The 20,708-nt window shown below is 44.9% G+C and overlaps 2 protein-coding genes across 4 annotated transcripts in view; both read left to right on the top strand.

Moving 5' to 3' along the window:
- Positions 1-6,638: 6,638 nt before the first annotated feature.
- LOC137380675 (adhesive plaque matrix protein-like) lies at positions 6,639-10,560 on the top strand. Its single transcript, XM_068052901.1, has 3 exons — positions 6,639-6,725; positions 7,881-8,048; positions 8,377-10,560. The coding sequence occupies exons 1-3, from the start codon at positions 6,639-6,641 to the stop codon at positions 10,558-10,560; spliced, it is 2,439 nt and encodes an 812-aa protein (XP_067909002.1).
- A 495-nt stretch (positions 10,561-11,055) lies between these two features.
- sp4 (sp4 transcription factor) overlaps positions 11,056-20,708 on the top strand; it is a 108,483-nt gene continuing 98,830 nt past the window's right edge. Inside the window, exons 1-4 of one of the 3 annotated variants that reach the window (XM_068008949.1) lie at positions 11,056-11,184; positions 11,505-11,587; positions 11,942-13,544; positions 13,911-13,981. In XM_068008949.1, the coding sequence (XP_067865050.1) occupies positions 11,178-11,184; positions 11,505-11,587; positions 11,942-13,544; positions 13,911-13,981 (1,764 nt within the window). In that variant the 5' untranslated portion in view covers positions 11,056-11,177. Of the gene's footprint in view, positions 11,185-11,249; positions 11,304-11,504; positions 11,588-11,941; positions 13,545-13,910; positions 13,982-20,708 lie in introns of those variants that run through there. The other 2 variants (XM_068008935.1, XM_068008943.1) reach the window with 2 other exon arrangements.

Below are 20,708 nucleotides of genomic sequence, written 5' to 3'. Positions count from 1 at the left end.
AATACCTTCCCCTTTGTTCTCTCCCTCATCCCCCTCCCCTTCACTTGCTTAAAACCTAATTCTTTTCTAACCTTTGCCAGTTCTGATGAAAGGTCACAGACCTGAAATGTTAACTCTGCTTCTCTCTCCACAGATGCTGCCAGACCTGCTGAGTATTTCCAGCACTTTTTGTTTTTGTTTCAGCGTAACTTTGCTGCATTTATACACGACACCTCTATTTATGAAACCCAAGGTCCCACATGCTTTGCTAACTACTCTCAGTATGTCCTGCCACCTTCAAAGATCTGTGCACATGGACCCAATGGTCCCTCTGCCCTTACACTCTTTACAACTGTCCCATTTCTAAATTGCCCCTCCCTACCCCTTCTGCCAAAATGCATCACCTCATACTTGTCTGTATTAAATTCCATCTGCCAGGTGTCTACCCATTCTGCTAGCCTATCTATGCCCTGTGTCATCCTCAGTTTGCCACATCTCTTAAGTTTGGTATCATTGGTAAATTTTGAAATTTTACTGTGCATTCCCATATCCAAGTCGTTTATATATATCACAAAGGCAGTGGTCCCAGCACTGACCCTTGGCGAACAGCTCTCAACCTTCACTGCTAAAGAAAGCAACCTCAGCTTCTCCAGAAAACTGATTCCCTCATCCCCGACATAATTCTCGTAAATCTCTCCTCCAGTCTCCCAGGCCTTGACATTCTTCCTAAACTGTGCTGCCCAGAATTGAACAGAGTACTCCAACTGAGGCCTAACCAGTGTTTTATAAAGGTTTAACATAACTTCCTTGCTTTTGTATGTGTCTCTATTAATAAAGCTAAGGATCCCATTTTTTTTTTCAAACAATAGCCTTATCAAGTAGTTTTTTTTTAATTCATTCATGGGATGTGGGCATCGCTGGCCAGGCCAGTATTTAGTGCCCATCCCTAATTGCCCTTGAGAAGGTGGTGGTGAGCTGCCTTCTTGAACCGCTGCAGTCCATTTGGGGTAGGTATACCCACAGTGCTGTCAGGAAGGGAGTTTCAGGATTTTGACGCAGCAACAGTGAAGGAACACTGATATAGTTCCAAGTCAGGATGGTGTGAGACTTGGAAGGGAACTTGCAGGTGGTGGTGTTCCCATGCATTTGCTGGCCTTGTCCTTCTAGTTGGTAGAGGTCGCGGGTTTGGAAGGTGCTGTCTAAGGAGCCTTGGTGCATTGCATCTTGTAGATGGTACACACTGCTGCCACGGTGCTTCAGTGGTGGAGGGAGTGAATGTTTGTAAATGGGGTGCCAATCAAGCGTGCTGCTTTGTCCTGGATGGTGTCGAGCTTCTGGAGTGTTGTTGGAGCTGCACCCATCCAGGCAAGAGGAGAGTATTCCATCACACTCCTGACTTGTGCCTTGTAGATGGTGGACAGGCTCTGGGGAGTCAGGAGGTGAGTTACTCGCCTCAGGATTCCTAGCCTCTGACCTGCTCTTGTAGCCCTGGTATTTATATGGCTACTCCAGTTCAGTTTCTGGTCAATGGTAGCCCCTAGGATGTTGATAGTGGGGAATTCAGCGATGGTAATGCCGTTGAATGTCACAGGGAGATGGCTAGATTCTCTCTTGTTGGAGATGGTCATTGCCTGGCACTTGTGTGGCACGAATGTTACTTACCACTTATCAGCCCAAGCCTTGATATTGTCCAGGTCTTGCTACATTTCTACATGGACTGCTTCAGCACCTGAGGAGTCACAAATGGTGCTGAACATTGTGCAATCATCAGCGAACATCCCCACTTCTGACCTTATGGCTGAAGGAAGGTCATTGATGAAGCAGCTGAAGATGGTTGGACCTAGGGCACTACCCTGAGGAACTCCTGCAGTGATGTCCTAGAGCTCAGATGATTGACCTCCAACAACCACAACCATCTTCCTTTGCGCTAGGTATGACTCCAGCCAGCGGACGGTTTTCCCCGATTCCCATTGACCTCAGTTTTGCCAGAGCTCCACTATGCCATACTCGGTCAACTGCTCCCTTGATGTCAAAGGCAGTTACTCTCACCTCACCTCTTGAGTTCAGCTCTTTTGTCCATGTTTGAACCAAGGCTGTAATGAGATCAGGAGCTGAGTGGTCCTGGCAGAACCCAAACTGAGCATCACTGAGCATTTTATTGCTAAGCAAGTGCCGCTTGATGGCACTGTTGATGACACCTTCCATCACTTTACTGATGGTTGAGAGTAGGCTGATGGGGCGATAATTGGCCGGGTTGGACTTGTCCTGCTTTTTGTGTACAGGACATACCTGGGCAATTTTCCACATTGCAGATGCCAGTGTTGTAGCTGTACTGGAACACCTTGGCTAGGGCAGCGGCAAGTTCTGGAGGACAGGTCTTCAGTACTATTGCCGGAATATTGTCAGGACCCATAGCTTTTGCAGTATCCAGTGTCTTCAGTCATTTCTTGATATCACATGGAGTGAATCGAATTGGCTGAAGTCTGGCATCTGTGATGCTGGGGACTTCAGGAGGAGGCCGAGATGGATCATCAACTTGGCCCCTCCGGCTGAAAATTGTTGCAAATGCTTCTGCCTTATCTTTCGCACTGATGTGCTGGGCTCCCCCATCATTGAGGATGGGGATATTTGTGGAGCCACCTCCTCCAGTTAGTCCTGCCACCTTCACAGATCTGTGCATACACCCCCATGTCTTTCTGTTCCTGGCCTTGCCAGCAATGCACACATCCAGTGAAGGAATAAAAAAAGCTTTTAAATTGTATCATCCAAGCTTATATTGCCTCTCCTCATTCTTCCTACCAAAATGTATCATTCACACTTCTCTGCATTGCATTCCACCTGCCTCGTGTCTGCTATTTCACCACTATGTCCTCCTAAAGTCTGTTACCATCCTCCTCATTGCTTACTACATTTCAGAGTTTTATGTCATCTTCAAACCTTGAAATTATGCCTTGTATATCCAAATCCAGGTCATTAACAAAAAGAACAGTCTTAATAACGAAAACTTGGGAAACACCACTGTATGCTCCAGTCTAAAAAAACTATTTCACCACCACTCTCTACTTTCTGTTTCTTAGCCAATTTCATATTCACACTGTCACTATCCCTGTAATCCCATGGGCAGAAATTTTACCCTAGGTGGACGGAGGTCGGTGGCGAACCCACTTCCACCTTGCCTGGGGATCCGACCCGTATTTTGGAGAGAGGCGGGACTTCCACCCGCTTGAGGTGGGATGTCCTGCCTAATGGAGATACCGGCCAATCAGCGGGCTGGCAACTCTTAGTCCCAGCAGCACCACCAGGAGTGGTGGCTACTGCTGGGACTGCAGCCCAGTTTGAATAGAAGATGCCCGGGAGCTGGGAAGGAAGGTAAATTTTGGTTGCCTTGCGTGGGGTAATCGGTCAGGCCCTGGCGAGGCAAGGGTGGTCGTTTTGGGGGGGGGGGGAAAAAGGAGGACATGTTGGGTCTTCGGGGTGGTTGGGGTAGTGGGGGCGGCCCTCCATCGGACACAGGGTGCCCGATCACGAGGGCCACTCCGGGAACGTTGGGAAGCCATCTGGCTTTGTTAGGCGGCTTCTCCCAGCTCCAGGAGGCTGGCTTGCCACGAGTAAAATCCGCGTGAAGGCGGGCAAAGAGGCCACTTAAGGGCCTTGATTGGTCTGGGGCAGTCGGGCCATTTTTCGCCGCCGCCGCCCTACGTAAAGTGACAGCAGAGGTTGGGAAGGTCTCCTGGTGCCTCTCGCTCCATTTGACACCACCCCCCCCCTTCCCCGCCACCATCCCGCTCATCAGGGTGGCGTAAAATTCTGGCCACTGTCTTCAATTTTATAGGATCATAGGAAATAGGAGCAGGAGTAGGCCATTTGACCCGTCGAGCTTGCTCCGCCATTCAAACAGATCATGCTGATCATCTCCCTGTACGCCATTATCCCCCACTTATCCCCATATCCCTGATGTCGTTAGTATTCAGAAATCTATTGATTTTTGTCTTGAACATGCTCAATGATTGAGTTTCCACAGCCCTCTGGGGTTGAGAATTTCACAGATTCACCACCCTCTAAGTAAAGAAATTCTTCCTCATCTCACCTCATTCCGAGATTGTGTCTCCTTGTTCTAGACTCACCAGCCAGAGGAAACATCCTGTCCACATCCACCCTGTCACACCCTGTAAGAATTTTGCAAGTTTCAATGACATCTCCTCTCATTCTTCAAAGCTCTAGAGAATACAGGCTCAGTTTCTGCAATCCCTCCTAAGACAATCCCACCATCCCAGGGATTAGTCTGGTGAACCTCCGTTGCATTCCCTTGATGACAAGTATACCCTTCCTTAGATAAGGAGACCAAAACTATACACAATACTCCAGGTGCAGTCTCACCAAGGCTTTATACAATTGCAGCAAGACATCTTTACTCCTCTACTCAAATCCCCTTGCAATGAAGGCCGACATACCATTTGCCTAAATTGTTTGCTGCACCTGCATACTAGCTTTTAGTGACTCATGAATAAGGACACCCTGGTCTCTTTGGCCATCAACACTTCCCAACCTCTCACTATTTAAGCAATACTCTGCCTTTCTGTTTTTTTTCTACCAAAGTGGATAACTTCACACTTATTCATATTATATTCCATCTGCCATGTTCTTGCCCATTCAGTCTGACCAAATCCCCTTGAAGCCTCCTTGCATCCTCCTCACAACTTACATTCCCTCCTAGTTTTGTGTCATCCACAAATTTGGAAATATTGGTCCCGTATCCAAGTAATTTATAATAGATTGTGAACAACTGTGGCCCAAGCACTGATCCTTGCGGTATCCTACCATTAATAGCCTGCCATCCTGAGAATGACCCATTTCTTCCTATTCTCTGTTTTCTGTCTGTTCACCAATTCTCAATCCATTGCAGTATATTACCCCCAATCCAAAGTGCTCTAATTTTGTTTACTAACCTCCTGTGTGGGACCTTATCAAAAGCCTTCTGAAAATCCAAATACACCACAGCCACTGGTTCTCCTTTATCTATGCCACAAGTAACATCCTCAAAAAACTCCAACAGCTTTGTCAAATATGATTTCACTTTCACAAATCCATGCTGACGCTGCCTAATCATATCATTATTTTCCAAGTGTCCAGTTATCTCATCCTTTGTAATAGATTCCAACATTTTCCCTACTACTGACCTCAAACTAACAGGTCTGTAGTTCTCCGTTTTCTCTGGCTCCCTTCTTAAATAGTGGGGTTACATTTGCTACTTTCCAGTCTGCAGGAACCTTTCCATAATCAATAAAATTTTGAATGATAACCACCAAAGTATCTACTATCTCTAGAGCCACCTCCTTCAATATTCTGGGATGTATCTCATCTGGTCCAGGAGATTGATCAACTTTCAATCCAATTAATTTTTCGAGTACTACCTCCTTATTGATACTAATTACTTTGCTCCTCATTTTTACAAGTCCTTTGGTTCCCTAGTATTTCTGAGAGATTTTCTGTGCCTTCCTCTGTGAAGACAGATAAAGTAATTGTTTAGTCTCTCCGCCATTTTCTCATTCTCCAACACAAACTCTCCTGTATCCGCCTGCAATGGACCCACATTCGTCCTTGGTAATCTTTTCCTTTACACATACCTAAAGAAGTTTTTACAGTACGCTTTTATGTTTCGAGCTAGCTTAGGTTCATAATCTCTTTTCCCTTTCTGTATCAATTTCTTGGTTTTCTTTTGTTGGACTCTAAATTGCTCCCAATCCTTGGGCTTACTACTTTTTCTGGCGACCTTATAAGCCACTTCCTTGGACCTAATGCAATCCTTAATTTCTTTGGTTAGCCACAGTTGATTCACATTTCTTGTTGGGTTTTTGTGTATTAAAGGAATGTAGATTTGTTCTAAACTGTGTAATACTTCTTTAAATACTAGCCATTGCCAGTCTACCTTCAAATCTTTTATGGTATTTTCCCAATCCACCATAGCCAATTTGCCCCTCATACCCTCATAATTTCCTTTGTTCAGATTTAACACCCTAGTTTCAGAATAAACTATATCTCTTTCAAACTTAAATGAAGAATTCTATCATATTGTGGTCACTATTTCCTAATGGCTCCTTTACAGCAAGGTTGTTAATTAGCTCTTTCTCACTGCATAATACTAAACCTAAAGTAGTCCAATCCCTAGTTGGTTCTTCAACATACTGCTCCAGTAATCCATCTTGTACACACTCCACGAATTCATCCTCCACAGCATTAGTGCTAATTAGGTTTGACCAATCTAGATGTAAATTGAAGTCGCCCATTATTACTGTATTGGCAATGCTACATGCAGCTCTAATTTCCTGATTTATACCGTGCCCAACATTACCACTACAGTTTGGTGGCCTATATACAACTCCCAATGTTTGCTGCCCCTTGCTGTTCCTTAGCTCCACCGAAACTGATACTACATCTTGCTACTTCGATCCAAGATCCTCTCTCACTAATGTACTGATCTCATCCCTTATTAACAGTGCTACCCCACCTCCTTTTCCCCTCCGCCCATCCCTCCTAAACGACGAATATCCCTGAATATTCAGTTCCCAGGCCTGGTTACCCCGTAATCACATTTCCATAATGGCAATTAAGTCATACCCATTTACCTCTATTTGTGCTTTCAAATCATCTGCCTTGTTGCGATGCTGTATGCATTCAGATCGAGTGCCCTTAACTTTGTCTTAACATTACTGCTCATTCCGATGCTATTTGACGTTTACCTTCGTCTCGTCTGCCTCTCAATTTTGCTTGCTACTTCTTTATTTCCTGTTACCAGTTTTGCTTCCTCCAATCTGAGCTCTCTCTTACGTTCCCAACCACCTGACAATTTAGTTTAAACCCTCCCCAACAGCACTAGCAAATCTCCCTGCGAGGAAGTTAGTCCCAGTCCTGCTAAGGTGCAACCCGTCCATCTTGTACAGGACCCACCTACCCCAGAACAGATCCCAATGCCTCAGAAATCTGATGCCCTCCCTCCTGCACCAATTCTCCAGCTACGTGTTAAATTTCTTAATCTTCCTATTCCTATGCTCACTGGCACGTGGCACTGGGAGTAATCCTGAGATTACTGCTTTTGAGGTCCTGCTTTTTAATTTCTTTCCTAACTTATTCCTCATCAGACAACCCTGTCACCTGTCAAGACTGAGGCACATATTATTTCATCACATGAACAAAAACTTAAAATTGCAAGCCCTGACTGGAAGGACATTTGTGTAGTACCAATATTGAAACAATGGGGACCCAGTAGTTGCTTCCCCAATATACAGAAGTGGTCAGACCAGTTTAGTCACATGACTACCTGGCTGTTGCAGAGTTTTGAACTGAGAGTTTTAAATTGGAGAAAACAGGATTTGAACTGAAACAAAGCCATGTGCTCGTGCAGTAAAGATCTCTCCTGAAACTGAAGCAAGAATTACAGCCTCTCCTGTCTGCCTGCTTCCATCTCTTTCCCATGGAACTGAATATTGTGAAAACACGTGAAACTCAAAAGAGAGAAAGGTTTCCTACGTGAACAAGGTGTTAAGACGACTACTGGGCCCCAACGAAAAGCAAGACCATATCTTCACTCAAGGACTACAGCAACCTCGAGAAACAGTAACAAGATATTGCCTCAAACTGTGATACTTATCTTTTCATCTGCTCTTTTCTGTCCCTATTTGCATGTGTGTATTGCATGTGCATACTAGCGTGGGCGCGTCGTATATCTGTAGGTGTTAACTGTATCAGAGTTTATGTTTAAGGTTTAATAAATTTCATCTTTCTTCTTTAAACCAAAGAAAACCTGTTTGTGTTCATTCCTTTGCCTTATAATTGGAAACTGTGAACAAGGACTCAAAAAAAAAAAGGGATGCTCAAAACATTAAACCCTGTTACAATATAACCAGGTAAAGTCAGCACAAGACCCCGAGATACATTTCTCACCTGGTCGTAACACTCTTAACTATGCCGTAGGTACCAAAGTGGACCACGACCTCTGGCTGTTCACCTTCCCCCAGAAGAATGTCCTGCAGCCGCTCTGTGATATCCCTGACCCTGGGGACACATTTATTGTGGTACTGTTGAAAGTGTAGATACACAACATTCAAAGAACTCAATCAAGCCCGCCAAACACCATTTTCCTAACAAATGCATGTTGACTTTCATTTATTAGCCTATACTTTTCCACATGCCACTAAATTTTGTCCCAGATTATCTCAGAGTTTTCCTACCATCAACGAAGAGCTGATTGGCCTGTAATTGAAAGGTTTATCATGCTCCCATATTTTAACAGGGATCTACATTTGCAATCCTCTAATCCTTGGGCACCACCCCCACATCTAATGAGGATTGAAAGATTGTAACCAGAGTCTTTACAATTTCAACCCTTACTTCCCTCATTAGAAAAATACATCCACCCCGCTCCCGCACTACAAAACCGCACCTGCCCTTGCACCCGCATTACAAAACCGTATCCGCCGCAGTACCCGCATTACAAAAGCGCATCCACCCCTGCAACCGCATTACAAAAGTGCACTCACACCTGCACATATATTAAAAAACATTCTCCCCTGCACCCGCATTACAGGCATGCACCCTTTCACCCGCATCGCAAAACTGCATCCACCCCTGCACCCGCACCGCAAAACCGCATCCACCACTGCAACCACATTACAAAACTGCATCCACCTGCATTACAAAACTGCATCCACCTGCATTACAAAACTACATCCACCTGCATTACAAAACTACATCCACCTGCATTACAAAACTACATCCACCCTCCCACCCGCATTACAAAACTACATCCACCCTCCCACCCGCATTACAAAACTACATCCACCCTCCCACCCGCATTACAAAACTACATCCACCCTCCCACCCGCATTTCAAAACTACATCCACCCTCCCACCCGCATTACAAAACTACATCCACCCGCATTACAAAGCTACATCCACCCGCATTACAAAGCTACATCCACCCGCCCACCTGCATTACAAAGCTACATCCACCCGCCCACCCGCATTACAAAGCTACATCCACCCTCCCACCCGCATTACAAAACTACATCCACCCTCCCACCCGCATTACAAAACTACATCCACCCTCCCACCCGCATTACAAAACTACATCCACCCTCCCACCCGCATTACAAAACTACATCCACCCTCCCACCCGCATTACAAAACTACATCCACCCTCCCACCCGCATTACAAAACTACATCCACCCGCATTACAAAGCTACATCCACCCGCATTACAAAGCTACATCCACCCGCCCACCTGCATTACAAAGCTACATCCACCCGCCCACCTGCATTACAAAGCTACATCCACCCGCCCACCTGCATTACAAAGCTACATCCACCCGCCCACCCGCATTACAAAGCTACATCCACCCTCCCACCCGCATTACAAAGCTACATCCACCCTCCCACCCGCATTACAAAGCTACATCCACCCTCCCACCCGCATTACAAAGCTACATCCACCCTCCCACCCGCATTACAAAGCTACATCCACCCTCCCACCCGCATTACAAAGCTACATCCACCCTCCCACCCGCATTACAAAGCTACATCCACCCTCCCACCCGCATTACAAAGCTACATCCACCCTCCCACCCGCATTACAAAGCTACATCCACCCTCCCACCCGCATTACAAAGCTACATCCACCCTCCCACCCGCATTACAAAGCTACATCCACCCGCATTACAAAGCTACATCCACCCGCATTACAAAGCTACATCCACCCGCATTACAAAACTACATCCACCCGCATTACAAAACTACATCCACCCGCATTACAAAACTACATCCACCCGCATTACAAAACTACATCCACCCGCATTACAAAACTACATCCACCCGCATTACAAAACTACATCCACCCGCATTACAAAACTACATCCACCCGCATTACAAAACTACATCCACCCGCATTACAAAACTACATCCACCCTCCCACCTGCATTACAAAACTACATCCACCCGCCCACCTGCATTACAAAACTACATCCACCCGCCCACCTGCATTACAAAACTACATCCACCCTCCCACCCGCATTACAAAACTACATCCACCCTCCCACCCGCATTACAAAACTACATCCACCCTCCCACCCGCATTACAAAACTACATCCACCCTCCCACCCGCATTACAAAACTACATCCACCCTCCCACCTGCATTACAAAACTACATCCACCCTCCCACCTGCATTACAAAACTACATCCACCCTCCCACCTGCATTACAAAACTACATCCACCCTCCCACCTGCATTACAAAACTACATCCACCCTCCCACCTGCATTACAAAACTACATCCACCCTCCCACCTGCATTACAAAACTACATCCACCCTCCCACCTGCATTACAAAACTACATCCACCCTCCCACCTGCATTACAAAACTACATCCACCCGCCCAGCTGCATTACAAAACTACATCCACCCTCCCACCTGCATTACAAAACTACATCCACCCTCCCACCTGCATTACAAAACTACATCCACCCTCCCACCTGCATTACAGAACTACATCCACCCGTCCACTTGCATTACAAAATGTGTTTTGCCCTAAATCTGTTCTGTGATTAAGGGGTCGCATAAAAATGAGACACGAGGATAGGAACCCCAAACCCTAAGAAATATAACCCTGATGTATTTAAATACACAAAAACACTTCTGCCTCTCCACCCATTCCCCCAAAAGACCCACAAAACGCCGCCTTTGTTCATTTCCGCTCAACCTAACCTGATGCAGAGAGGGGGAAGGGCAGCTCCGGGAAGGGCGCACGTCAACACACATATCCACCCATCACGCATGCGTTCAAGCCTCGCCATGGCCTCCTGGGGCCTGTAGTTCCAGTTATTATTTCACCGCGCCATTGAGAACCTTTCGCAGGAGGGGAACTACAACTCCCGGCCTGCTCCGCACACCATCCTTTCCATTCGAACGCCTCAGCCCCAGAGCCAATCAGGTGGCGGTTAGAGCGCAGGACGTCAAGTCTCCGGGTTCGTTGGTGTTGTCGCCGGGTTCTAAGCGCCGCCTCCCAGTTCCATTTCCGTCAATCAAGAGGAACTTGATTATTCCGTCCTACGCAAACAGCCATTCGTGGAAAGAAAGGGCCAGCCCTGCCTTGTTCTGCCTACATTTTGTACTGGCCTTATTTTTTTTCTCCTTCTTAAGCAATGCAGAATGAGTGGTACGTAACCCTCCCTCTATCCCTCCCTCCTTTAAAAAAAAACAAGAGGGAAAAAGTCAATTTACCTTGGTGACAAGCTTTCTGCTAATTGATCAGCTTGACAACAAGAATCTACAGTAGTGAGTTGTCTGAGACAACCCTCTTTGGGGTGTTACTTTGTATCTACTGGGTCGGGTTTCAAACCACGTTTCTGTTTTTTCCTCCCCTCCCTTCCTGGGCAATTGATGGCTTGATTGAGACAACTATGTGAAAGTAGAGTGCAGCTCATAAAAAAAATGAACTTATTTTATTATGATTATTTGTGTTTTTTTTGTTCGCAGATCAAAAGGAGGAAAGTATGGCCACCCTAACTGAAGGAGGGAAACCTGGTGAATATTTGCAAATCAAAACATCAGGCTCACAGGTAATGGAAACTAATTTTTCAAATCAAGACTTATATGTGTGTAAAATATTTTATTTTATGTGTTTCGATAAAAATGCTTCCTGTGCCACAACTGCTGTTGCTGAACTAATGTTGCTAACCACTTGTCTGTGTTGCATTTGTACGTGAAGCCATTTTTTTCTGCAGATCTGAGGACCTACTTCCTGATTTTAACAAACTACAAATGCACGATTTTAAATTTGTTTAAATGATTGAAATGCAAGTGTTTTATAGTTAATTACTGTGTACTTCCTGAGTGAAGCCCCTTTTTGTGCTAATGTAAATTCACACCCACTCTTTCCTCCCTAAACCCGCCCACTGTGTGTCTGTGGGTAGGACACCCAGCCCTCTCCTCTCGCCCTGCTCGCAGCGACTTGCAGCAAGATCGGATCCCCGGGGCCGGCGGAAGGCGCAGCCGCCTCCAACACACTCCAGACCGGGCAACTTGTAATCGATCAGAGCTCGGGAGCGGTCCAACAGCAGCAACTCGAGCTCGTCACCGCTCAGCTCTCTGGAAACGGCTGGCAGATTATTGCCGCCGGCCCTGCAACAACGAAAGACAGCGCTACGCAACACCAAGTGGCGGCTGCCGCCACCAGCAGCAACGGCAGCAGCATTACAAGTGGCCAGGATGGCACGGGATCGCCCAGCAAAGCCAGGCCCATCGTCTCAGCAGCAGGCCAGTTTAACGTGGTGCCGGTGCAGAGTCTCCCAAACTCTACCATGGTGGTCAGTGCAGCAGCAACTGCTACCGGGGCTTCAGGCGGTGTCCAGTATCAGGTCATCCCGCAAATCCAGACAGTGGACGGGCAGCAGCTTCAGCTCAGCTCGGCTGACTTACAGCGGCAGATCCAGATCCTCTCGGCGGGACACGGCCAAACCATCATCGCCCCGCTGACAAGAAGCAACACTTCTGCAAATCTGGTTCCGCAGAATAGCTCACCGCAGACCACCACAGTCCCAATCCAGATCAGACCCGGCCTGTCCATCCCTCTGCAGCTACAAGGCATTAATATTTCCGGGGCTCAGACTCAAATGGTCGCCACCTTACCTATTAATATAGGAGGTGGCGTGACTTTGGCCGTGCCCATAAACAGCATGGCGGCGACCACCGGAGGAGGATCCATTCAGTTTGTCCAGCCTTCAGATGGCGGGATCTCGAATGGGAGTCAGATCGTATCCACGCCCATCTCCACCGCCTCTTTGAACAACACGCCCGAATCTCCTCCTCCTCCTTCTACATCTACCTGCGTTACTACCGCCTCCCCAGCGCTGTCTTGCAGCGCTTCACTGGTAAATTCTTCAGACACTGCTCAGACCGTCTTCGCCAACACATCCAGCTCCGAAAATACCGAAGAGGAGGCGGCGGCAGTTGTGCCTGTCTCCGAAGCAGAAGGTACAAACATTGCTCAGTCCAATGGCTTGCAAGAACAGGGTCAACTTCAGCAGGTGCAGCTGGCTGTTGGACAACAGCTACCATCTCAACTACAGCAGCAAATCATTCAGACAATTCCACATCATGCTGTTCAAACCATCCAAGGTGCTGCAATCCAAGGCCAAACTGTACAAACTGTCCAGCCACAGGGCTTGCAGAATGTTCAATTATCAACATTGCAGAATCCAACTCAGGTGATTATCAGGGCACCAAGTTTGACACCATCTGGGCAAATAAACTGGCAAACCATACAGGTGCAGAACATCCAGAACCTTTCAAATGTACAGATCCAGAATGCTCAGCAACTGACTGTGACTCCAGTGTCTTCAAGTAACTCTGGTGAAACTGCTATTGCCCAAATTACCCCTGTTACTGGCGGTACCATTAATTTAAGTGCTGCTCAACTTGCATCAGTTCCAAACCTCCAGACAGTCAACATTGGCAGTTTGAGTTCAGGAGGAGTCCAGGTGCAAGGAATACCAGTGGCCATCACCAATCTAGCAGGTATGACTATGCTTTGAAAGTATTTCTTACAGATAATATAAATGTGTGTAAGATTGCTTTTAATGTAGTTTTTTCAAAGTATAAGTACTTGCTGTTGGATATTTACAACAACAATTATTTGTGAATCACTTGTTAAACATTTAGCATGTTGTAAGAACTAATCTTGGATGTCTTTGGGGGGGGGGGAGGGAAAACAAAGGTTATTGTGCTTTAAGGAGTTGAATGACATCCCCAGAGCTAGAAATCTCTCCGTATAATAAAGGCTGCAATCATATGTGCAATTTGAAATTGAATACAAGATTATTTTGTTCCTAGAACTCCAAAATTAGAGTTTCGAAGTCTTTATTCTGAATTTAATTTTTGCAGAAAACCTTTTTATAGCAGTTGTTTTGCAGAGAATGTGTTGGCAAGAGGAAAGTGGGTCAATCTTCAGGGAAGTAAGTTTCAAGTAGTTTGTCTTTCCTTTTGATTATTTCTTAAGTATCTTGTGTTCTATTTAATCAAACCTATAAGTAGCTAATGGTTACACATTACCTGGTTAAAGATGAATTTCCTTCATCAAAATATGTAGCACAACATTTTGCAAGGGCTGAAGAAAAGTTGTACATTATTTCTGTTGTATTAAAGTGACAGACTGATGCATTCCAATACAACTTATATCAATGTGGTGTGTTAATAAAGGGAAAATGGTTTTCCCAACACTTGCTCCTTTTAAGTTGAATGTTTCCACATCATCAGTAGTGATGTTTTGATTTCTGTAGGTGTAAATGTTTCAATAATTGTTGTAATTTAATAAAATGGCTTTAGTTGATTCTTGGCTCGTGGGTTATAAGAATGTTGTTTTGTATACTAAGCGAAAATAATAGGGTCAAGCTGCAAAATTAATTGTAGGCCCAGATCATTTAACCATCCTGATAATTTGTTCCTTATGTAATATGTATCTTTGGTACTTTGCTAAGAGATGGATTGGAAATGGACATGAGAGGCAATGGCAAAGACTTCTGAGGATCAAAAACTCCAACACTAAATAATTTTTAGGTTAAAACTTTATAGTGACCTAATAAGAGGGTGTTTTTTAAATGTTAGTTCAAAGAAATCAGGACAAAAGAAAATATCAAAGCTTTCTACCTCAAACTGAAAAATAACCAGGTCTGACTTCTCGATGCGGAAAACTTCCGAACTGAATTTTATCTATTCAAAATGTTACGACCAGGTGAGAAAGGTGTCCAGGGGATCCACCTCAGCCTTCATCTCATCGTAACAGGGTTTAATTTTAAACACACTGTTTTGAGCTCCCCCTTGGTAAATCCTTGTTCACTGCTTTCCAACTATAAGGCAAAGAAACCAGCACAAACGGGCTTTCTTAGGTTTAAAGAAGAAAAGTTGAAATTTATTAAACTTAAACTCTAATTCGGTTGACGCCTATGGATACACGACGCGCCCACGCTATCATGCATACGCGATACACACATGCAAATAGAGACAGAAAAGAGAAGAAAAAATAAAGTGGAAAAGTTTGAGGCAATATCTGAAGAGTTTTTGTTATGGTTCTTTGAGCTCAGTGTTGAGTCCTTGATTGTAGGTAGATCTTGCTTTTTGTTGGGGCCCAGTATTCTTAAACCTTGTTTGCTGAGGGAGACTTTTCTCTCTTGGGGTTCATGTGACTTCAGTGGATTCAGAGGCTTGTGCGAAAGAGACTGGAGCAGACAGGAGAGATCTTCTCCGTCCAGGAGCAAACAGTCTTTCTGAGTTCAAACTCTGTGGCTAGTTCAAAACACCCTGGAGCAGCCAGTTAGTCATGTGACCAGCTGGTCCAACCAGTCCTGGTCCCTGTGGATTGCATCACCCCAGCAGGCCATGGAATGCGCTTCCCCATCCCCTCACTGTCGGGTGATCAGCATCCATTGTGGGTTGAATGTGTCAGGGAATGGTCCTTTGTCTACATGAGCACCGTCTGTTAGTATGCAAATGTTTTTTCCAGCCACAGCTGATCTGTTCAACAAGTCTTCCTCGCTCCAGCACTTCCTAAATGAATTTTATCTATTCCAAACATCTTTTCAAATACATTTTTTGTTTTTTACTGAGATTTGTGTAATTACAAATGCACAGAAAGTTGAATCTCAACTGTACTTTAGACTGCAAAGCATGACTAGATAGCTTGTTTTGGCAAATGCTGTCGTGTCTACCGCCGTATTATCTCATTCTGCAGCTTTTATCATGTTTTGAGTTGGTCTAAAATTACAACAAATGTTTGATTTGTTGCTTTGCTGACACGATAAGTTCAATTTTCCGTAATGCTTCTTCCTGACTAGTCTGTAAATCATACAATTTTCAGTCTGTACCATAACAGTTTAGTGATGCTCCAAATTGAGGCTTAGGTGATTTTACTTAAACAATTCATGACAAAGTATAATTTGATTATTGTCCAGTTACTGAGTAGATTACACATATAGAAGGAGAAATGTTCTAAATCCACGTTCTTTAATGATGAGATTAACTATCCAGTTCATGGTTAAAAGTCCCATAAACAGTATACTAATCAAGGAGTAGAGATTATGTATTAAGCTCCTGTTAATGCTGTGGGTGCATAATAAGAAAATGTTTCAGTAAAGCCAGTTAGTTCTGAAATAAAAAATGAATTCATTTATTTCAGATTTCCAACATTGCAGTATTTTGCTTTCAGTTCGTTCTGAAGGCTGGTGAGGTACATTTGAGCCAAGCTGCTTTGTGAATAGCTTCTGTACCCTCACATGATTATGACTGCTTTTAAGGAAAAAATGCAAGAGTGAACAAGGAAATGCCACATTTCTACATTTGCCTTTCAATTGCGAGTTAGGCAGCATAACCATTTTCTTCACACCGTAAAAGTTATTTCTAATATATTCTTGAAAAGTTAAGTAGGCACAAGATAGAGCACTTTGCTCTTAAAAACACAGGCATAATCATGTGAGTGCACAGAAGCTTTTCACAAAGCAGATTGGCTCAAATATCCCTCCCCCATCACCCTGTCCCCGTTTTCCCCATCGCCAATCTCCCTTTCCTCTCCAGAATACTTGCATATGTTGTTGCCTCCCAATTCTGTGCCTTCCTTTCTCACAGCTGAATGGTTGAACCTCTCCAGTCAGGTTCTGTTTCTGCCACAGCACTGAAGCAGCCATCATCAGTCACAAATGTCATTCTGTGTGCCTTTGACAAAAGTAAATGATCCCTCCTCAACCTGTCTGCAGCCTTTGGCATATTGTCCATACTATCCTTCTCCAAATCTCTTCTCTGTCTTCCTGCTGGGTGAGGCTGTCCTTGACTGGTTCCATCCTTTATAGAATCATTGAATAGTCCAGCACAGAAGGAGGCCATTATCTATCTACTCATAGCTCGAGCATCATCTGCAGTGGTTTATAGAACATAGAACAGTACAGCACAGTACAGGCCCTTCGGCCCACGATGTTGTGCCGAACCTTTAACCTACTCTAAGATCAAACTAACTACCTACCTTTCATTCTACTGTCATCCATGTACCTATCCAAGAGTCGCTTAAATGTCCCTAATATATCTGCTTCTACTACCACCGCTGGCAGCGCATTCCACGCACCCACCACTCTCTGTGTAAAGAACCTACCTCTGACATCTCCCCGAAACCTTCCTTCAATCACCTTAAAATTATGCCCCCTGGTGATAGCCCTTTCCACCCTGGGAAAAAGTCTCTGGCTATCCACTCTATGCCCCTCATCATCTTGTACCCCTCTATCAAGTCACCTCTCATCCTTCTTCGCTCCAATAAGAAAAGCTCTAGCTCCCTCAATCTTTCTTCGTAGGACATGCCCTCCAGTCCAGGCAGCATCCTGGTAAATCTCCTCTGCACCCTCTCTAAAGCTTCCACATCCTTCCAATAATGAGGCGACCAGAACTGAACACAATATTCCAAGTGTGGTCGAACCAGGGCCTTATAGAGTTGCAGCATAACCTCGCGGCTCTTAAACTCAATCCCCCTGTTAATGAAAGCCAACACACCATACGCCTTCTTAACAACCCTATCAACTTGGGTGGCAACTTTGAGCGATCTATGGACGTGGACCCCAAGATCCCTCTGTTCCTCCACACTACCAAGAATCCTGTCTTTAAGCCTGTATTCCGCATTCAAATTCGACCTTCCAAAATGAATCACTTCACACTTTTCCAGGTTGAACTCCATCTGCCACTTCTCAGCCCAGCTCTGCGTCCTGTCAATGTCAATGTTTCTCTTCCTAAACCCATACAGTTAGCTTAGGAGTCTCTCCTCAAAAAAAACAACCCTTGACCTCATTGTACTTGCAAACTACCATTACATCTCCAATTTCCCTTTTCTATCCCAAGTCCTTGAATGTGTTGTTACCTCCCAAATCCGTTCCCATCTTTCACAGAACTCTTATGTTTGAATATCTCCAATCAGGTTTTCACCTTTGCCGCTGTACCAAAACAGCTCTTATCAAAGTCACAAATGACATCCTATGTGACTGTGACAAAGATAAACTTTCCCTCCTCATCCCTCTTGACCTGTCTGCAGCCATTGACATGGTTGATAAGTCCATCCTCCTGCAACAACTCTCACTGTCGTCCAGCTGCATGGGACTGCTCTCACCTGGTTCCATTCTTATTTATTTAATCGTAGCCAGAGAATCACTGGTGGCTTTTCTTCCTGCTCCTGCCCTGTTACCTCTGGTGTCCCAAGGATCTATTCTTGGCCCCCTTCTATTTCTCATCTAAATGCTGCCCCTCAAGGACATCATCCAAAAGCTCAGCATTAATTTTTATATACGTGCTGATGACACTCAGCTCTACCTCACCACCACCTCACTCGATTCTTCCACTGTCACTAAATTATCAGACTGCTTATTCGACATCCAATACTGGATGAGCAGAAATTTCCTCCAATTAAATATTGGGAAGACACAAGCCATTGTTTTCGGTCCCCACTCCAAGCACCGTTCCCTAGCTACTTACTCCATCCCTCTCCCTGGCAACAGTCTGAGACTAAACCAGTTTGTTTGCAACTTTGGTGTCACATTTGACCCCGAATTGAGCTTCCAACCTCATATTTGTGGCATCACTAAGACCGCCAATTTCTATCTCTGAATCATCGCCTGATTTCCCCCGTCTCAGCTCATCTGCTGCAACCCTCATTTATGCCTTTGTTACCTCCGGACTTGTCTATTCCAACACACTCTTGGCTGGTCTTCTACGTTCTACTGTCTGCAAACTTGCGGTCATCTAAAACTCTGCTGCCCTTGTCTTGCCTCTCACCAGGTCCTGTTCCCCTTTTACCCCTATGCTTGCTAACCTTTTTTGGCTGCTGGTCAAGCAATGTCTTGATTTTAATATTCTCATCCTTGTTTTCAAATCCCTCCATGGCCTCACCCCTACCTATCTCTGGAATCTCCTCCAGCATCACAATCCTCCAAGATATCAACACTCCACTAATTCTGGTCTCTTGTGCATCCCTGATTTTAATCGCTCCACCATTGGTGGCCGCACCCTCAGTTGCCTTGGCCCCCAAGTTCTGGAATACCCTCGTTTTCCTCTAAGGCACTCCTTAAAACCCACCTCTTTGACCAAGCATTTAGTCATCTGACTTAATACCTCCTTTTGTGGCTCAGTGTTATACTTTGTTTTATACTGCTCCTGTAAAGCGCCTTGGGACGTTTTATTATGTTAAAGGCGCTATATAAATATAAGGTGGTCGTTGTTGTTGAGCCACCCAAGGATCTTCTGATGGCCCAGCATATTTCTCACCTGCGTGCTGCCCCTCAACAATAACATCTGAAAACACAGTGTCAGTTTGCACATGTACGCTGATGACACCTAGGCTCTACCTTAGCACCATCTCTCCCAACCCTCCACTGTCTTTGATTTGTTACGCTATTTGTTTGTCTAATATAGTCCTGGATGAGCAGAAATTTCTTCCAATCAAATATCGGGAAAACTGAAGCCATTGTCTTTGGTCCTTGCCACAAACTCTGTACCCTAGCCACAACTCCATCCCTTTCCCTGGTTGCAGACTGTGGCTGAACATGATAGTTCACAACATTGACATTCTGTTTGACCCTAAACTAACTTCCAACCACTGCATCACCCAAGACAACCTACTTTCACCTTTGTAACATCGCCCATCTCTGCCCTTGCTTCAGTTCTTCTGCTGCTGAAACTCTTCTCTATACCACTGTTATCTTATAGACTTGACTATTTCAGTGTTGCCCTGGCCGGCCACTCGTCTTCCATCCTTCATAAACTTGAAATGGTCCAAAGCTCTGCCCATATCCTAACTCGCGCCAAGTCATGTTCACCCACTACCCCGTGCTCACTGACCTACATTGGTTCCCAGTCATTCTCAGCCTTGATTTCAAATCCATCCATGCCATCATCTCTTCCAACTCTGTAACTTCCTAAAGCCCTCCAAATCTTTGCTTTCTTCTAATTCTGGCCTCTTGCCCATCCATGATTTTAATTGCTTGACTATTAGTGGCTCTGCCTTCAGCTTCCTAGACTCTGAGGTCTGGAATTCCCTCCCTAAACCTCTCCACCTCTCTAACACTGTCTCCTCTTAGACCTGTCCTAAAATCTCCTCATGTGGTTTGGTCTCAATTTTTTATTTGCTATTGCTCCTGTGAAGCACCTTGGAATGTTTTGCCATGTTAAAGGTGCTATTATATATATATATATATATATTATATATATATATCACACCCGCAAGTTTTATATATATATATATTTATTGTACAGCATGTATTAGGCATTCATGTTCTATTACTGTCACAAATGTATAGATATGCTTGTGTTAGTTTAAAGCATGATTCAAACAGTGGCGGCTGATTCTAAATGGTGAATTAAATAAAAATAAAGATAACATTTCATGTTCCTGGAACACGCTAATTTGAAGATGAGTGTTTCAGTGTATTTGGCATGCAACTATAGCTGGGTTTCCAGACAAAATCAGATAGCACAAGTCATTATTACTTCGTATTTACCCATCTGGATCACTAATGTCCTGTAGGGAAGGAAATCTGCTGTCCCTACCTGGTCTGGTCTACATGTTACTCCAGACCCACAGCAATGTGGTTGATTCTTAACTGCCCTCCAAATGGCCCAGCAACCCACTCAGTTGTCAAGGGCAGTTAGGGATGGGCAACAAAT

Source organism: Heterodontus francisci, chromosome 2 (genome assembly GCF_036365525.1).
Source record: "Heterodontus francisci isolate sHetFra1 chromosome 2, sHetFra1.hap1, whole genome shotgun sequence".
Classification (NCBI taxonomy): domain Eukaryota; kingdom Metazoa; phylum Chordata; class Chondrichthyes; order Heterodontiformes; family Heterodontidae; genus Heterodontus; species Heterodontus francisci.
Note: the sequence above shows the minus strand (reverse complement) of the source record. Positions and strands in the feature narration are given on the sequence as shown.

Bases quoted from the DNA above. Each gene is read 5' to 3' on its own strand.
- LOC137380675 (XM_068052901.1), top strand. From the start codon at position 6,639: ATGCTGTATGCATTCAGATCGAGTGCCCTTAACTTTGTCTTAACATTA. The intron at 6,726-7,880 runs GTCTGCCTCTCA...CAATATAACCAG, and splicing joins TTGACGTTTACCTTCGTCTC to GTAAAGTCAGCACAAGACCC. The intron at 8,049-8,376 runs GTACTGTTGAAA...TTCCCTCATTAG, and splicing joins CTGGGGACACATTTATTGTG to AAAAATACATCCACCCCGCT.